The sequence below is a fragment of the Elephantulus edwardii genome, unplaced genomic scaffold (assembly GCF_000299155.1).
Source record: "Elephantulus edwardii isolate Elephantulus edwardi_28Jun2011 unplaced genomic scaffold, EleEdw1.0 scaffold00305, whole genome shotgun sequence".
In the NCBI taxonomy this organism is placed as follows: domain Eukaryota; kingdom Metazoa; phylum Chordata; class Mammalia; order Macroscelidea; family Macroscelididae; genus Elephantulus; species Elephantulus edwardii.
The window spans coordinates 699,464-714,011 of record NW_006400055.1 but is presented as its reverse complement, the minus strand read 5'-3'; the positions used below and the strand labels follow the sequence as shown (position 1 = coordinate 714,011).

At 39.7% G+C, this 14,548-nt stretch overlaps 1 protein-coding gene across 1 annotated transcript in view; it reads left to right on the top strand.

Moving 5' to 3' along the window:
• Positions 1–11,845, top strand: part of GRID1 (glutamate receptor, ionotropic, delta 1) — a 1,297,277-nt gene extending 1,285,432 nt beyond the window's left edge. The window contains exon 16 of the mRNA XM_006901020.1: positions 11,220–11,845. Coding sequence (XP_006901082.1) covers positions 11,220–11,648 — 429 coding nt within the window. The 3' untranslated portion in view covers positions 11,649–11,845. The remainder of the gene's footprint in view (positions 1–11,219) is intronic.
• Positions 11,846–14,548: the final 2,703 nt, after the last annotated feature.

Below are 14,548 nucleotides of genomic sequence, written 5' to 3'. Positions count from 1 at the left end.
GAAGGCCCTCTATTAGGTGGATTGATTAAGTGACTGGGATAATTGGGATGGGAGTGTCGGAGACAGTGCGATTGGCACAGGACAGAGCGGAGTTTAGGACTGTTGTCGCTATGAGTCGCAGGCGACTCGACGGCACATAACAACAACAACAGCATTGAAACAGATGAGGGATAGAACGGTTTAAAAGGGATATATGATTAGGTATTATTGTCACGACAGGAGTCCAGAACAAAGACTGCATAGTGGAGTGGACTTGGGGGGAGGGATTGTATAACAATGAAAGAATTTTTCTTTTACTTTTCGAAATGAAGGCTGCATAATGGAATGGACTTGGGGGAGGAACTGTTTAACAATGAAATAATTTTTGTTTCACTTTTCAAAGAGAAGAGCAAACTGGGGGAGGAGGTTGGTCAGGGAGAAAAATGCAGCAATGAATGAATGGAAATCCAAAGTCTCTGTAAACTTTCATTAAAATTCATAAAAAAGTAAACAAAAATTAATTGATGCCTTTAAATAGTGATATTAGTGAATGGGGACGCTCTGGTGGCTCAGTGGGTAAGGAGTTACATTTTCTAACCAAAATGTTCAAGGTTTAAATTCATCAGCTGTAAAGATGGGCAATTTCTTCTTGTGTAAGTTACCATCTCTGAAAACCCATTGGTCCACTATGATTTGGTTCCAACTCTGCAGTAATGAACAACAGTATTGAAATACCCTGGGTTACTGAAAGAACAAACAAATCTATGTTGGAGAAAGTGAAGCCAGAGTACCTCTTAGAGGCAAAGGGTGAGACTTCATCTCACATACTTTGGATAGGTTGTCAGGAGGAATCATTCCCTGGAAAAGGACTTCATGCTTCAAAATATAAGAGAAGAAGATCCTCAACAAGATAGATTGACTCAATAAATTCAGCAATGGATTTAAAAATATCAGAGATGGTGAAAGTGACAGGATTAAGCAAGATTTAGATCTATTGTACATTGTGTGAAGTATTAATTGGAGTCAACTTGACAGCACCTAACAACAACAAGCAGCTAATGTTTACAGTCAAAATATGGGTAAGAGAGTTTTCTCCTCAAAGTAGAATGTCCCTTAATGATACATACGTAGTAAACTTGTCCCCAATGTAAACCTGCTTTTGTTTTCATGACAGGATTCGAAATCAGGAGAAACAACTACAGACTTCCATTAAGAGTTGGAACATGAAGTATGAATTTAGGAAAATTGGAAGTTGTGAAAACTGGAAATCTAAATCTTAAGCATTAACAGGCTGATATGGACTTAAATGATGAACCATTTTGAATCAGGCGATCTTACGATCTTCTATGCTTGAAATAGTAAAATGAATAAATAGTTTCAAATTTATTTTTGAAAAGAACATTTCAAGATCTAACCTACCATACAATGTTGCAGGCTATAGGATAATATCCATACCCATCGAGTAATATGACTACTACTAAAATTTACACAAAAATCACCAAAGCCCAGAGGAAAAAAATTGAGGATCTCTACCAACTGTTCAAGTCTGATCTTGGTTTGACATAATATAAAGATACATTAATAATAACTCGTGATTTTAGTCCAAAAATTGGAAGCAAAGGAAAAGGAGTTGAAGCTGGAAATCATTGCCTTGAAGAGAGAAATAGGGACAGAGATTGAATGACAAGATTTTGTATAACCAATGATTTATGTATTGCAAATAGTTTTCTGTAGGGAGCCCTAGTGGATTAGTGGCAAGAAATGTGTTGCAATTTCAAAGGTGTATGGCTTGAATCTGCCAGCTGTTCCATGGGAGAATGATGGGTAATTTCCTCCTGTGAGATTAAGTGCCTCTGAAAACCTCCTGGAGGGTCAGCTACGAGTCAAATTCAACATAGCAGTACACAACAACAACCTTCCTTTAAAAAAAAAGCCACAAGTCCTATCCACTGCCATAAAATTCATCATACAGCTATTTCATTATTTAAAAATCATCAGTGTTCATGCTTTTCCTAACAACAGGACATAATCAGCTCACTTAGTGCGTTTCATAAGATGAAGTACTCATTTCATAAGATGAAGTACTTTGTTCTTCAGAGTCTTCAGTAGGTCTCCTCCATGTCACTGTCGAGGCCTGAATCTGCAGACTTATATTTTCTGTGATCATGAGGATTTTTCTGTTTTTATTTTGTTTGACTTTTTTTGAATACAATTTTTATCTCATAAAAAAAGACATAAAAAAATTAAAAAATAATTTTAATGATGACTATACATCTGAACTTGCACATGAGTAATTAGTGTTCTGACCAACAACAGTCTGCCTCTGGCCTAGGTTTGAATGCTAATATTGGAGTTCTTCAACAATTTCTTCCACAAATACAGTCAGTTGATTTCTGTGCAGCCCATCAGGTGAAATTCATATGTAAGGTCATCTTTTGTGTCTTTTAGGAAAAATATTCGCAATGAAAAATCACTATAAATACAAAATTCAATCATTCTATTTCCAACCTCCTTTTTAACACCAAGCCCATATTTTCCAACTACTGCTCCTTCTTCACTGCTTCCTACTTTTGCATTCCAGTCACCAATTATCATTAATTAATCTGGATTGCATGTTTGATCAATTTCAGACTGCAAAATCTGGTAAAATTCTCGAGTTCTTCCTCTTTGGCTCTAGACATAGGAACATATATTTGAATAATAGTTTTGTTAATGGATCTTCCTTGTATCCATATGGATATTATCCTATCTCTCACAACATTGTATTTCAGGATTGTTGTTGTTGTTATGTGCCATTGAGTCGCTTGCGACTTATAGCGACCCTATGTACAAGAAAGAGCCCTAAATGCCGTTCTATCCTGTGCCAACCTTGCCGTCTCAAACACACTCATTCCCACCACTTCACTCACAGAATTGATCCATCTCATTGAAGGTCTTCCTCTCCTGCACCGTCCCTCCACTCTTCCAAACATGATGTCCCTCTCCAAGGACCAGTCAGTTCCTCCTTGCAACATGCCCAAAGTATGTCAGACGAAGCTTCAGAATGCTTGACTCCAAGGAGCTTTCTGGCTTCACCCTCTCCAGGACAAACCTGTTTATTCTCCTAGCAGTCCATGGTATATTTAACTAACACTCTTCTTCAGCACCATAGCTCAAAGGCATCAATTTCTTTCTATCATCCCTATTCACTGTTCAACTCTCAGCTGCATAGCACATAATTGCAAAGACTATAGCCCGGATCAGACACATCTTAGTCTCCAGCCTGACATCATTGCCCTTCAGTACTCTTGAGTGGTCCCTCACAGCTGACTTTCCCAGTGCATTTTGTCTCCTGATTTCCTGGCTACTGTTACCAAGAGTATTGATTGTGGAGCCAAGTAAACTAAAACTGTTAAGTATCTCAATCTCTTCACCATCCATACTGATGCTACCAGTTGGCCCAGTGGTAAAAATCTTTGTTTTCTTGATGTTGAGCTTCAATCCATATAGGAGTCTTCAGTCCTTGATCTTCTGCAGCAAACACTTCAGGTCCTCCTCAGTTTCAGCAAGCAGAGTTGTGTCATCTACGTAACGCAGTTTGTTGATTATTCTTCCACCAATCCTGATTCCACATTCCTCCTCGTAAAGCCCAGCGTCTCAGATGATCTGTTCTGCATACACATTGAAAAGGTATGGAGACAAAATATATCCTTGATAGACCCCCTTCTTGATTTTGAACCATGTAGTGTTTCCTTGCTCTGTCTGACGACTGCCTCTCGGTCCAAGTGTAGGTTTCACATTAGCACAATCAAATGTTCTGGGATTCCCATTCTTCTCAGAGTCAGCCATAGCTTGTTGTGAACCACACAGTCAAAAGACTTTGCATAGTCAATTAAGCACAGATAGACATTCTTCTGGTATTCTCTGCTTTCTGCCAAGGTCCATCTAATATTAGCTGTAATATCCCTAGTAACATGACCTCCTCTAAATCCAGCCTGCACACCTGGCAGTTCTCAACATATTGTTCCAAAAGTTTTTGGATAATTTTCAGCAGAATCTTGCTTGCATGTGATATCAATGATATTTTTCAATTATTTCCGCACTCCGTTGGATCACCTTTCTTTGGAATGGGAACAAATATCAATCTTTTCCAGTCAGTTGGCCAGCTCATATGTTATTTCATGAAATTCCTCCGTGTTAGCCAATTCCTTCTGATACAGTAACTCTTTGTACTCCTTCCATCTTCTTTTGATACTTCCTGGATCATTTAAATTCTACCCAAAGTATCCTTAAGTATTACCACCATGGCTTGAATTTGGTTTTCAACTCCTTCAGCTTAAGAAACACTGAGCAAGTTTGGCCCTTTTGATTTTCTGACTCCAGTTCTCTGCACTTTTCATTATAGTATCTTGCTTTGTCATCCTGAGCCACCTTTTGAAATTTTCTGTTCAGCTCTTTGATTTCTTGATTTCTTCCTTTAGTTTTGGCTTCTTGGTGCTCTAATGCAATACTCAGAGTCTCATCTGACCTCTATCTTGGTCTTTTTTTCTTCTTCAGCCTTTATAATGATCTTTTGCATTCTTCATGGCTGATTTTCTTGATATCCTTTCAGAGCTCATTTGATCTACTCTCATTGGTGCTTAAGGTCTCAAACCTGTTCCTGAGATGGTTTTGAAATTCGAGTGGGACAGACTTAAGGTCAAATCTTGGTTCCAGTGGACTTGATTTAATCTTCCTAAACTTCAGCTTGAACTTTCATATGAGTAGTTGGTGGTCTGTCCCACAATCAGCACCGGCCTGGTTTTCACTGCTGATATTAAGTTTCTCCAGCGATTCTTTCCACACATGTAATCTATTTGATTCCTATGCATACCATCCGGTGAGATCCATGAGTATAGCCTGTGTTTATGTTTCTTATAAAAGATATTTGCAATGAATAAATCATTGAATTTGCAGAACTCTATAATTCTATCTCCAGCCTCGTTTCTCTCACTGAGCCCGTGTTTTCCAGCTACTGATCCTTCTTCCCTGTTCCCAACTTTTGCTTTCCAGTTGCCCATTAATATCAATGTATCTTGATTGCATGTTTGATCAGTTTATGATTGCAAAAGTTAGTAGAAGTCTTCCTTTCCTCCTCTTTGGCTCTAGTTGTTGGTGCATATATTTGAATGATAGTAGTGGTATTCACTGGACTTCCTTGTATGTGTATGGATATTATCCTGTTGCTCACCACATTGTATTTCAGGATAGATCTAGAAATGGCTTTTTAAATTATCAAACAGACTCCATTTTTTTTCTCCCTACCCATTCCTTTAAGCACTGAAGGAAAAGTAAAAGGAAGAAAAAAAACAAGATTATGCAGCTGATTTGTTCCTATGACTCACAGGACCACTTGACTACCAGTTTTCAGTTTATGGAAACAAAATTCAGCTTTTCCTAGACACGAAAGTATCTAGACTACTAGCCTTCTACAAGTTTTGCTTTGTGGTGCACAATTTTAACAGAAAAGGAAGCCTAACATGAAAGAAAAGATTATGTCTTAAAACCCAAAATGTATTTAAAATTTTCTCTCATTATAATCCAGCTCTTAGGCTCTCTTTTATCACTCTTACACTTTCCATATATTTTAAAATAAAAATAGCCTTTCTACAATATTTACTGATTTCTGGTGCCTTGTTGTTGTTATTGGGTGCTGTCAAGTACAACTCATAGCAACCCTATCAAGAGATTTGCATCCTGTCCTATCCATGACATACTCGAGCCCCTTTCCTCAGTTGTGATGTCAATCCATCTCACTGAGGGTTGTCCTCTCTTTGTTGTCTCTCCACCTTTGCAAGCATATATCTGTCTCCAGGGAATAGCCTCTCCAACTCATGATAAGCCCCAAATTATGTACGACAGGACATTCAGTACTCTCCTCCAACACCACAACTCAAAGTCATCAATCTTTTTCTGTCATCTTTATTCATTGTCCAGCTCTCAGATTAATAGCAGGTAATTGAAAAGACTATGGCTTGGATCAGGTGCACCTTGGTCTTTAAACTGATATTACTGCTCTCTGTAACTTTGGAAAGGCCCTTGATAGCAGACTTTCCCAACATTTCTTGATCTCTTGGAACCAATGATGTTGTTTGTGCATTCAAATAGATGAAATAATTGACAACTTCAATCTTTTCTCTATCTATCATGATGTTGCTTGTTAGTCCAATGGTAAAAATTATTGTCTTCTTGATGTTGAGATACAATCTTTTTGAAGGCTGTAGTACTTGAACTTCTGAAATAGGTGCTTTAGCTTGTACTTCTTGGAGCAAGTAAAGTTCTGTCACCTATATAATACAGGTTGTTGATGAATCTTCCTCCAATTTTGATGATTTATCATCGAAAAGCTTTGATGAAGCTTTGCCATCTCTGCCTTAAAAGAGAACTCTGGCTGCACCCTCTTCAAGACATAGCTGTTTCTTTTTATCGCAGTCTTTGAGGTATTCAGTACAGTGAATTGACAGAGAACTTCTAGAAGTTCAAGGTGGGTTTAAAAGAGACCATAGCACTAAAGATAGCATTGCCGATATCAAATGGATCTTGGCTGAAAGCAGAGAATACCAGAACATTGTATATTCATGCTGTATTTACTATACAAAGGTATTTGACTGTTTTAATCACAACAAATCATGGCCAACATTGAGAACAATGGGAATCCCAGAAAACTTTGTGGTATGCTGTCATCCAAACAGGGCAAGAGGACAGTGAATGGTTTAAAATCAAGAAAGATGTGCATCAGGGCTATATTCTTTCTCCATACCTATTCAGTGTGTATGCTGAGTGTAGTATTAAGAGCTTAATGGTTAAAGGTTCTAAATCTTTCCTAGCCATTGAATTTGACTTTGTCATGTGGATCAGCAGGAATATGTGAATAGGATGTATTAATATATCCACAAGGGGTTTGACAAATCTCATCAATCCACACAGATATCGGCTGGTGTCACCATTAAATTGAGAGAATCTAAAAGCAGAATTGGAGAGTCTCGCAAGCAGAAAAGAATCGCAATGTGTGCCCTTCTAGGTCAGAAATTCTTGTTCCAGCTAGACTTACAGTAACAATAGCAGTGGCAGAAGCAAGAGAACCAGAGACCTGACAAAAATGGAGTTGACCTTGGAACTGCACGTTTGAGTCTCTGGGAGGCCTTCCAGTGAACCACTGAACCCAAGAGGTGTAGAAGAAAAGGGAAACTGAAGGAAGGAGGCATAGTTGATGTCAGAAATCACAGAGTCATATAGCAAATCAAACACTTGGAACACTGCTGACTCCATACTTTTCATAACTTGTCAGCTACTAATCTTAGCAGAACAAATTATGAATATACTTGTTCATATCCCTAGTCCCAGCATAGACCTACTCCCAATGTAACAGAGGTAAGAGTCTTTTTGAGTACTGGAGGGTAAGAGGTAAGTTATAGATGCAGGACTGAGAGCTTTGTGACACTGGCCTAAAGCCTGGGGCTCAAGGCTGAGATGCCTATGAGCACATTTCAGAAGATATCCTGATTGAGTGATTGGATTTTGATATTAACATGAATTATAGCCTTTTGATTTCCTTAATATGATTCTATTTAGTCTATTATTTATCTCCTTGGGTTTTGGACCCAGTAAAGCAAAAAGATTCTTTGTGAGACGAGTATAAATAGGTGTGGGAGTGTAGAGGACAATTCTGATCTCATTGAAATTGGTTTTAAGTTGTTGATGTTGTTTATGCAGGGCAGTTCCCCTTTATGAAATTAGTAAAGGTCAGATATGGTCATCTCCACATGGCCTTTGTTTTTCCTTTGTTTTGTTTGGTGTTTTACATAGAACAAACAATTCAAGAAGTTGGTCTTTATAAAGTTTCATACTAAGGATAAAATTATTCCTTGAAAAGGGACATCATATTTGGAAAAATGGTGGGTCAGCAAAGGAGAGAAAGATTCTCAATAAGATGGTTTGACACAGTGACTTCAGCAGTGGGCTCCAGTGTTCCAGGGATGATGAGAATGGTTCAGGATAGGGAAGAGTTCAGATCTGCTGTTCATAGAGTTTCTAGGAGTCATATTTGACTTGACGACACCTCATAACAACAACTACAACAGCAATATTTTGCTTGACTGTAACATTAATGATATATTTTTATAATTTCCACATTCTTTTGCATCTCCTTTCTTGGGAATGTACAAATATAATTGTTTTCCAGTCAGTTTTCTAAATTTTCTGGTATAGACTGGTAAGCCCATCCAGGGTTTCACTATTCCTTGAAACATGTTGGTTGGTATCCCATCAATTCCTGGAATCTTATTTGTGACCAGTGTCTTCAGTGAAGCTTTAACTTCTTTCCCCATCACCTTTTTTAAGGATATGTTACTTCTTGAAATATTTCAGTGTTGATCAATTCTTTTTGGTACATTGACTGCATATTCCTTCTATCTTCTTTTGATGCTTCCTGGATCATTCAAGATTGTGTCCATATCATCTCTCATTATTACAACTCAAAACTTGAATTTTTCAGTTCTTTCAGCTTCTGAAATGCTGAGTGAGTTCTTACTTTTATTTTTTTCTTCTGAGTTCTTCTTTTTTATTCTTCAACTCAGTAGTTGAGGTGCTAACAGAAAGGTACATGTTTCTAATACAGCTACTGTTTTGTAGAGGAAAGATGGACATTCTCCTCCTGTGTGATTTACTGCCTGAAGAAATCCACTGGAAGGCCAGATATGAATTGGTTCTGACTCCATGGTACTCAACAATAATAGCAAAGATATTTACCAAAGTGCTGTAGCCAGTTGAAATGAAGCATACTTATCAACAGATTATCCAGAGTTCATAGCATAAATGAGAAGGCTGTAGATGTAGACTGTGATAAGCAGGGGCCAGGTCATGTCCAGAAGCCTGGGCGATAGGTTGTGGGAGAGTGGTCTTGAAACAGAAAGTTTTGTGAAACATTACTACTACAATGGAGAAAACATCTATTTTCCATTTCTTTTCCTCCTCGCTAAGGATTCATATTAATTTCTATTGTCTTCATTTGAGTCTTCTGATTTCTTTTGGCTTCAGATGGGCAGACACCTGCCAAAATGTTGTCAGAAAAAAGTAAATTCATAAAAGCAAGCAAATAATAGTCTTCTTAGCAGAGAAAATTGATGCTTAGTGGTCCTGAAACATTGACTTACTGATATAACAATTAGAAAATAGTTTCACATGCAAAATCAAAATATAAAGAAGCAATTAAAACATGTAGAAAAGAGCAAAGAGTCCATTGCTGAATGATTCAGCAATGCTATAAGGTGGTTAGGAAGACAACAATTATTTTTGTTTAGATATTTTTTTTTCCACTTATATTTTTACTTGTTTCTAGAAAGCATCAAATGCATGATATTTAGTTAGGCAAAGCAAATATGTGGGCCTGTCAAGCCACATCCTTTCATTTCACCCACACTTGCTCAGAGATGATCTCTTGCATCAGTGAACAGCCTCTGTGGAGCCACATATCACAGGAAACTTGATCCTTTACAATGCAACCTCCATGCATGATACCAAGCCAGATTCATCCTCTCTTCCATCATTAAGCCAGAAAACTCTCATTCTCAGGTTTCTCCTCGAATACATTCTTTTTTATTATTAGATTGTTATTTTCTTTTGTTGGAGAAAGTTCTGGAAATGAACAGGCCAGGCTTATTCGGTGTGCTTTCAATGAAGTCACTAAGGGTAGAGAAGTATTGTTCCTGCTACCTCTGTGCTTAGGCTGTTGGGAGCAATGAGAGAGCTGAATCAGAGAAGAAATGTTACAATAAGCTGGTGTCTGCTTCCCTCTGGTAAAGTGATGTTTGGGTCAGTCATGCAAAGGAGCTGATCCACATCCACACAGGTTCAACATAGTCATGAGACAGACCCTTAGATGGCATGGTGCTTTTTTTAAAAGAAACAAACAAAAAAAAGCATTTTCAGGGCTATTAAATTTCTTGTGTTTCTAATCACTTCATAAAGTAATCAAGAAATGGTTGCAGTCTCAAAGAGTAGACATAAACATTCATATTGTGGATATGTCTCCTGTAGATATGTTTCAAAACGGATCTATGAATAGCATTTTCCACACTCGGGAAGGGTAGGCAGTGAATATCCCCACCATGGACCAGTATGTGCCTGTGTTGTGTGACCCTGTCCCTGTGCTCCATTGTAGACGGGGGGGGGCTGAGGAAGCAAACCTTCACATCCTTCTCCTCCAGGGATTACCAGCAGCATAACCACCTCAGTGCAGTCTGACTTAGTAGGCAAACCACCAAGTTTGAAAAGGAATAATATTTTGTTTTATTTTTTTCTTATGCAAATATTGATTAAATGAACAAGCAGAATATTCACTTGCAGTACCACTAGCCATGTGGAGAAATTGCCAAGTGTGAGGATGTTCCATAGAGGCTGCCTAAAAGGGCCATTTTCTCATTGGCCCCAGATTCCATCTCCATTAAACTTCCTAAAGGGAACAGGGTTGTTCCCCTGACACTCAGCTTGTCTGGAGCTATTGAATAGGGAAAGCATAGCCTCAAGCCCATGCAGAATGTAATCCTGGGCTCCAGGTCCCTGTGCTGTCTCTGTCACACCTCATACTGTGATTCTGGTATTGCCATTATCCCTCCTGAGCTGAGGTTACTGTCATGTAAGTTGAAGGAACAATACCATGTCCTTTGAGAGGGGTAAAATTTAGATGTCAAAATAACCCAAACTAGCCATTGATTGAAGTCTGACTCCTGGTGACCCCATGTGGATGGGTATTGTCCTCCGCAGTGCTGTCAGTGCCCAACTTTTCAGAAATCCATCCCCAGACCTTTCTTCTGAGACACTTCTGGGTCAACTTGAATCTCCAACCATTTGGTTTGTAGCTGTAAATGAGTCATTTGCACCACTCAGCGACTCTAATAACACATATCACAGTCCTATTGGATGTTCAAGCCCATTCTTTTTTATTCCCAGGGACTTCTTTCTACATCTGTCTCTGATAGTTTTTCAAAGTGTCTTCCTGAATGCGCTGTCTCTGAGAGTGCCCTTGTGTCAGAGCTGTTGCTGAAAAAGGTTAATGTCCTGGGCCACCTGACTTCCAGACACGTGAAGGGTGGAGTAATTAAGTGGGCATGCCCACTATCTGTCAGGGTGAACAGTCCCAAGGCTCCAGGCAGAGCAGGGTGTGCAAGAAACCAACCACGGCTCATGTTAAGACCTTACCAGGTCTCCTTGTGCTTCCTTTCCAGGACAAAGAAGTGAATCTGGAACAGGTACACAGACGCATGAACAGCCTAATGGATGAAGACATTGCTCACAAGCAGATCTCTCCAGCGTCAATTGAACTCTCAGCCTTGGAGATGGGAGGCCTGGCTCCCGGTCAGGCCTTGGAGCCCACGCGGGAGTACCAGAACACCCAGCTCTCAGTTAGCACCTTCTTACCTGAGCAGAGCGGCCACAGCACCAGCCGGACACTCTCCTCAGGGCCTGGCAGTAGCCTACCACTGCCACTGAGCAGCTCGGCCACCATGCCTGCCATGCAATGCAAACACAGGTCGCCCAATGGAGGGTTGTTTCGCCAGAGCCCCGTGAAGACCCCCATTCCCATGTCCTTCCAGCCTGTGCCGGGAGGCGTCCTTCCAGAGGCCTTGGACACCTCCCACGGCACTTCCATCTGATCCTGCCGCCCACTCATTCACCTGACCAGCAGAGCTTTTTAATAGGAACCACCACCACAGACCACAAACACACGCACATATACCCCAGGACTCTAACATTTTTCTTGTACATACCTGTAAATAGTGAGAGAATGGAGTGGGATAAAAGTGTATTTTGAATATTCCCAATTTTCGAAGTCAGTAAAAAAACAAAACAAAACAAACAAACAAAAAACCGCAACAAAAACCCCATAAAAACTGTATGAATGACTTTGTAAATTTTGTTCTATATGAATAAAAAGGCAAACTACTTGTGACCATTCTGAAGTGCCAAAGAAGCCCCCTGTCCCTGGGCCTTTCCAGGGCAGAAAGGGTGATAAAGTCTATCTGGTGACAACCTAACCCTGCTGCTGAGAGAGGGAAGGAAAAGAGCTGATCTCCCTAGAGTGGCCACCCAAACCCCAGGAGAGGGTGGCTTTTGTGTTGTACAGCTGCTCCAGGGCAGTCCTTCTGTGCTCTATGGTATCCCTGGCTAGCTAAGAGTGAGCCTCTGGCTTAACAATGGCCTGACCTGACTGGACTACATTATAGTAATAAGAGCAGTTCCCTTATTGAGCAAGTGAGGATGTTCCAAAGACAGTAGGAAGCCAGGTCAGCTTAAGAAGAGTTACTCACCTTAGTCTAGGGTTACAGGGTGCCAAGGTATGTATTGTCCATGGTCCTGAGAGAAGCCATCCACCTCAAAGCAGCTGCCACTGAGGATTCTGATGTGGACTTGTCCTAGTGTCTTCTTTTAGCCTTGTTTTTAACCTTCTTTACCTACTTAGAAGACTCAACTAAAGGTAGAATATGAGAGAAGGAAGACAGATCCCATTGTTACCTCAGAAAGGTTAGGTAGACCTGAATTTGGACCTGGTGACATGGCTTGTGGGGATAGACAGATAGATGCCAGATGGGTGTGTGTGGACCAGATGGGCTGGTAGGACCTGGGACCAGGAAGTGGAAAAATCTCTACTTAGGTTTGGGGCCTATAGTCTCAGTTGAGAGAAGAAAGTGGTCCCAGATGGGGAAGGGGCTTTCAGGTAAAAGAAGTGTGTTGAGAAGAGCAGGGAGGATAGCCAGGTGACTAGGACTAGTGCTTTAGATAATGAAGGTACCTGATAATAGACTAAAGGGACGTCATCTTCCAGCTAAGAAGGAAACTTTGCCTTTCTTTAGAAGTAAAGAAACACTGTAAGTTTGTGTGGTGTAGCTCTCATCCCTTGGGAAAGCTACTTGTAGACCAAGAAACAAAGGGTTTTATCTGAGCCTAAAACTGAGCAAGCAGTTTTCCAAAAAGTGCCAAAATCTAGTGAGGGCCTTCACCTCTTTTTACTACTTTTCCCAGCTCAGAATAATTGATGCAGTGATGTAACCCTCACTCCAGAGATTATCGTCCTGGAGGTTTCAGGCCTGTCTCAGAGTTGGGGAACCTGCTAAAAACCTTGTTCCTTATGGCTAGGACAATCTAATTAATCCACTTCCTCTAAGGCCTTTTCTGATGCAAATGAACTGTGGAACCAGAGAAAGACCCTTTAGTAACAAATTAATTCAAGTTATCTGAAATTTATCACTGCAACTCCTTCTTGCCTGAACACAAAAATGTTTCTGTTTTTTTTTAATCTGTTGGGAAAGCCAACACTTGGTTCACAGAGAGGTGGGACCCTTTCCCTAGATGTAATCAGGAAGCTGGGAGTGTGGTTCTGAGGTTAGAGAGAAATAGAAACCTCTTCTATGGCCTTGCAGGGTTGCTGGGGAGAGATATTATTAATGATATTGATAACTAGCCCAGAATTGATTTTTTTTTCTCCCTTACAGGACCCAGTGACATGATTGAGCAATAAGGAATGGTTGAATCAATTGCCAAAAGCACCCTGAGAAGGAGGAGATGTTTGCTTGTTTATTATTATTATTATTTTTCTCTGGATGCAGAAAATGGCCTGGTATTAGTGCTATCAAGTCAGAGTTCATAGTCCTGAGCCAGGAGTCTGGGTGGGGAGTACTATTTTGGGGAGAAGTAAACTTGATTTGCCATCGGCAATTTGAGAACTCTGCCCTGGATGGTCAATATATATATATCTCTATTTTTTTAATCAAACTCTGGTCTCACTGCCTTATCTCATAGTTTAGTCTGAGTTTTCCTAAGATTCCTAACATAGATGAATTCTTGGGCATCTTGGCTTAAAAGAGTGTTGAGGAGAAAGAGAGATAGAATGCGTGTATAGGAAATGTCTGTGTGAGAGAGTGTGTGCAAGAGTGTGTCTGTGCATGTGTTTATTTGCATGTACATATGTGGGAGAGATAATTTAGAAGACAGATATGAAGAGAGTGTAGATAAGAGAGAGAATGCATGTAAGATAGAGAAAGGAAGAGCATGGAGATAAGAGATAAAGACAGCATGAGAATGAGTGTGTATCTGTGTAAGAGTATTATCAGTGTGAAAGAATGAATATGTAAAGGAGAGAGAATATATGTGGGAATATATATATGTGTATGTGTGTGTGTATATGTAAGTATGTGTGTGTGTGTGAGAGAGACACAGAGATAGATAGACATAATAAGAGGATATCTTTTGAGGAAAAATATTCTGCTGATGAAATAATTGAATACCTGTGCTATGCTCCACTATGTTTCAATTATTTTCTCTCTCTCTCTCCTACACTTGTCATGAAGGAAAATGACTGATATTCAATCAAATTCTCTAGGATTTTTTTTTAAAATCTCCCCAACTCAGAGATCTGTGTCAGCTCAGAATGTATCATTTTCATGCTTTGCTTTTTGGATTTATAACACTGTTTAGACTATTCCATACATTTTAGGTGTATTTTGTGCCTTCAGACACTGCAATTAATAATCAGCATTTGGATTAAAGTTGTTTAATA